Below are 3,962 nucleotides of genomic sequence, written 5' to 3'. Positions count from 1 at the left end.
TTGTTATCTAAATGGGACTGACTCGGCTCCAGAACGGGCATCATAAACAAAAAGATCCATTCCATTCCCAGGTCGAAAGGGGCGACACACTATACACTGAAGCACAGGGGTACATACGTCAATGCAAGCAAATGAAGTGCAAGAGTAAGTGACAGGGCCAGCGCCCGAGCAAGTTCATTTCCCTTCCTGTCAGTTGGAATATTGCCTACACAAATCTCAGATAGCAGACTGCAGTTCACAGCTGATAGCAGACTACACAAGTTCACACCACATTTGACCAGGGCGTGATGTATATAGATTATAGAATGGAACAACCTACAGCAAAGCAACCAATGCAATCAGCCAGACTGATCTAATCTCCATTCATGGGAAAAACCTTTAAACTTATCTCACAGTTTTTGTTTGATTCAGACAGTATAGCTTCAACATTGCAGAAATTGCGCCAAAAGCAAAAAATTGAATCAACTCTGCATTATTGGACAGATGCAACATTATATAGAAAGAACAACAAAAGGTGACCAATTAATCTGTAGCAGCACACCGCCAATTCCTATTGTTAGCATTCTTAAGTTTCTGGCTACAGTCTTATCATTTTAATCATGCGCTCAGTTCAAAAATTATTAAACATCTATAATGACCAAAATCGAAGAACATAGAATGTACACAAACCACACCAACAGCCAACATTTTGTAGAAGAACAGGGCCCCGCCCTGGTCCTTTTCATCAAAAACAAAAACAACATTCTATATTTCCCTGCGTCAAAAACGGAAGGTAAAGGAAGCAATGATTAGGCAACTCAGCTTCGTATAACAGCAAAAAGGGGAAGAAACATGACTTCCAGGTCAACATTTGCCTCCTTTTTTACCCACAAGTCACATAGCTGCTTCTTACGACAGCATAACACTCCCATTCTTGGACCATTCCTACTTAAGCTACTCAACAGATAAGAGGCAAACATACTAAACTGAATAATATTTTCTGGCCACATGATCAGGATGAATTGAACAAGAACAACCACAATTGACTTGCAACCGCCCTGTTTAAACTGCTCAACAAAATATGACCAGCTTGATGGTAGTATACTAAACTGAAATAACCTTTTCTGGCCACATGATCAGGATGAATTGAACAAGAACAACCACAATGGACTTGCAACCTCCATGCTTAAACTGCTCGACGACCAGCTTGATAGTTGTATCTTCGAAAAGGCAACATCAGCAGACTTCAGATGATGGATTTTGTCCACTATGCAATGTAACACTAATGCGCACGCCACACTTAAGAGATCAGTTTGTCCTCGCCAGCGATTGACAACATTCTGCCACGATCTGTAAAGATACCAAGCACAAAACTCATGACCAACTTAAGAATTTATAATTTGTTGTGCCATGTACCTTTTCTTAGTTCAAAAGAAGATTCCATGGATGGATTTCAGATATGACCTTTAGCTATGCCAAAAATTAACATACAGTTTTTGAAGAAAATCTAAAGCCAGGAAACAGGACAATATTATATCAACAAGTCTTATTTGATTGTTTGGTAGTCTCCAATTTAGCCTAGCAGCAAGTTCATGTTTCATCATCTACTTGACCAATCAACGGCTCTAACGAATGGAGAAACTTCATTCTGGGGGTAATATGCAATTGGCTTACTTCCCATAAAATGGTCCGCGTAAATAGCACATGAGTCCAGATTCACCAATGAAACAAGAGATGCCTTTTATTTTAGGATAGCATAATGTTGAGTACTTGACATCATTTTTCCATGTTTGCGGTATGCGCGTAAAACATCTGAGTTACATGCTTGCTAAACTAAAATATGTTCTTCAGATGATTTACAGATGGCAAACATTTTATGATGAGATTAAACTATATCTTGGATCCCTGTCCAAAAATGCCAATTAGTCCTTCTGAAGATGAGATCGACACTGAACTTCAGATTTCAGGAAAGAGAAACAGCAGAGATTACACTCTTAGTTTAGTTCTAATTGGCCGAGACAAGCATTATCCAGACAGTAACTTACAATATCAGGATAAATTCGACAAAAAAAAGCACAATTGATTATAACGACTTGCTGATCAGTATGTAAGCTGCTCAGCAGAAAATAAACGACTCGAAGGTCAGTTAGTCATAGTGATAACATTCTGCCATGATCTAAAAAGACACCGTGCACAAAAATAATAACCAAAAGTTCAGCTCAGCATTCCACTTTGGTGAGGGGTATGTACTAGTACTAATTATGAAGGTTACAAGAGCCTGATACGTGAGCTACAGCCATATGCTAGAAAAGAGAAGTGTCCTATTTAACAAAAAGAAAATCTGAAGCAAGGTTACAGAATAATATAAGATCACCAAGTTTGCGTGCACATTTAGCAATACAATAGATCCACGTCATGACCCTTAAGCCTTAACTAAAACATGAAACACAAAACTACATTCCGTTTAATGAATCAGAACCAACGAACTAAGCAAGCATCCAGAAGCTGTAAAGAAAATGCATGACAATAGATAAGCAAGGGCCAGTATCATACCTGGAGTGTAGAAGCTCATGTAGGGTAGGACGCTAAAGTAGACCCCAGGCTCATCAACCTTCTTAAGCTGCCCAGAGCTGAGCTTGATCATAAATAAGCCAGCACCTGTGCAAACAAAGATGGCACTCACACCCTCTGCAGACCCAACAACAAATGGTTTCTCATCTTGTTTGGCAACAGGTACCGTTTTCTCCAGTTCGATGACCCTGTATTGCACCCATTCCGCAGGTCCTTCCATATCCATCTTCCTTGACCACATATAGAGGCTGGAATCCTTAATGTAGGCAAAGCCAAGTGAACTGTTCTCCTCCATCGCCATGAGGGCAATGTAATACATGGTGTGCGGCGGCGGGTCAATCATGGATAAGCTGTTCTTGCCCAAGTCATACTTGACGATTGCATTACCCAGCCGAACTGTGAAGTAGACTGCATCTCCGACAAGGGTGCCTCGCTTAGGGTGGAGATAGGGTGTATAGCAGCGTCTATATGCTTCTCCCTCTCGCATGTGCTTTGCAAAGGTTTCACAACTGTTGTCGAGACACACCGGCTCGGTCCATGCCCCTGTCTCCGACGAGTAGACGCTCGCGCATATGGTGTCCTCGTAGTCGTGGGTGGCGGCGAAGAGCACGCGGAAGGGGCCGCCGTGGCAGTCGAGGTGGTCGCAGCCCTCGGCGGCGCAGAGCACTGCCGCGGACTCGATGAGCCACTCGATGTCCGGGGCGGGGACGGCGTGGCGGTCGCCCGTGATGGGGTCCCAGACGAGGTAGTCCATGTCATCGTGCTCCAGCATGCGGACGAGGACGCGGCCGTGGCGGCAGTCGAGGGGGCGCGTGCGGCGGCCGTCGGAGCTCGGGTGGGGGAAGTCCGGCACGGAGGTGGTGGAGGCGAAGCGGGCGGGCGCGTCCCCGTCGATCACTCTGAGCCTGTGGAGGAGGCCGAGGAGGGGAGGGGCGCCGTGGAAGGCGCGGTAACGGCGGAGGAAGCCGGGGTCGCAGAGGATGCGGAGCCACGGCTTGCAGACGAGGGCCGGGCGGAAGAGGTGCTCCGGCTCGTCCGGCGGGAGGCGGAGGAGTATCTCGGCGGTGACATCGTCGATCAGCGGCGCCATTGACGGCGGAAGCGAGGGTTTTGGGTGGGGATTGGGGGAAGAGTCGGAGCAAAACGAGGCAGGTTGGGCTCTTCAACGGTTCAACCAGAACCGGCTTCAGCCTTATTTTGACGTGGCCATCTGGGCCGTGCCAGCTGGTCCAGCCCGTTAGCACACAGGCACGGCACGAGCTGAACGGATCATGCCCCGGCACGGGGCACGTCAGGGAACATCGGCCGACACGACATGTCCCGTTTAACATTTTGTTTTAAATTTATATATATGGTATAAAAAAGAAAAAGTCCAAAACAAACCTTGAAGTTGTAGACAAAAGCTAAGTCAA

The 3,962-nt window shown here is 45.9% G+C and overlaps 1 protein-coding gene across 1 annotated transcript; it reads right to left on the bottom strand.

Annotated features, from left to right (window-relative positions):
• Positions 1–860: 860 nt before the first annotated feature.
• On the bottom strand, positions 861–3,640 carry LOC119315563. Its single transcript, XM_037590135.1, has 2 exons — positions 2,533–3,640; positions 861–1,329 (listed from the first exon to the last, which is right to left on the bottom strand). Exons 1-2 carry the CDS (start codon positions 3,638–3,640, stop codon positions 1,280–1,282), a joined length of 1,158 nt encoding a protein of 385 aa, XP_037446032.1. The 3' UTR covers positions 861–1,279.
• Between the last annotated feature and the right edge of the window lie 322 nt (positions 3,641–3,962).

Source organism: Triticum dicoccoides, chromosome 6A, assembly GCF_002162155.2.
Source record: "Triticum dicoccoides isolate Atlit2015 ecotype Zavitan chromosome 6A, WEW_v2.0, whole genome shotgun sequence".
Lineage (NCBI taxonomy): Eukaryota > Viridiplantae > Streptophyta > Magnoliopsida > Poales > Poaceae > Triticum > Triticum dicoccoides.
The sequence above is the reverse complement of the archived record's forward strand: the minus strand, read 5'-3'. Positions and strand labels throughout refer to the sequence as shown.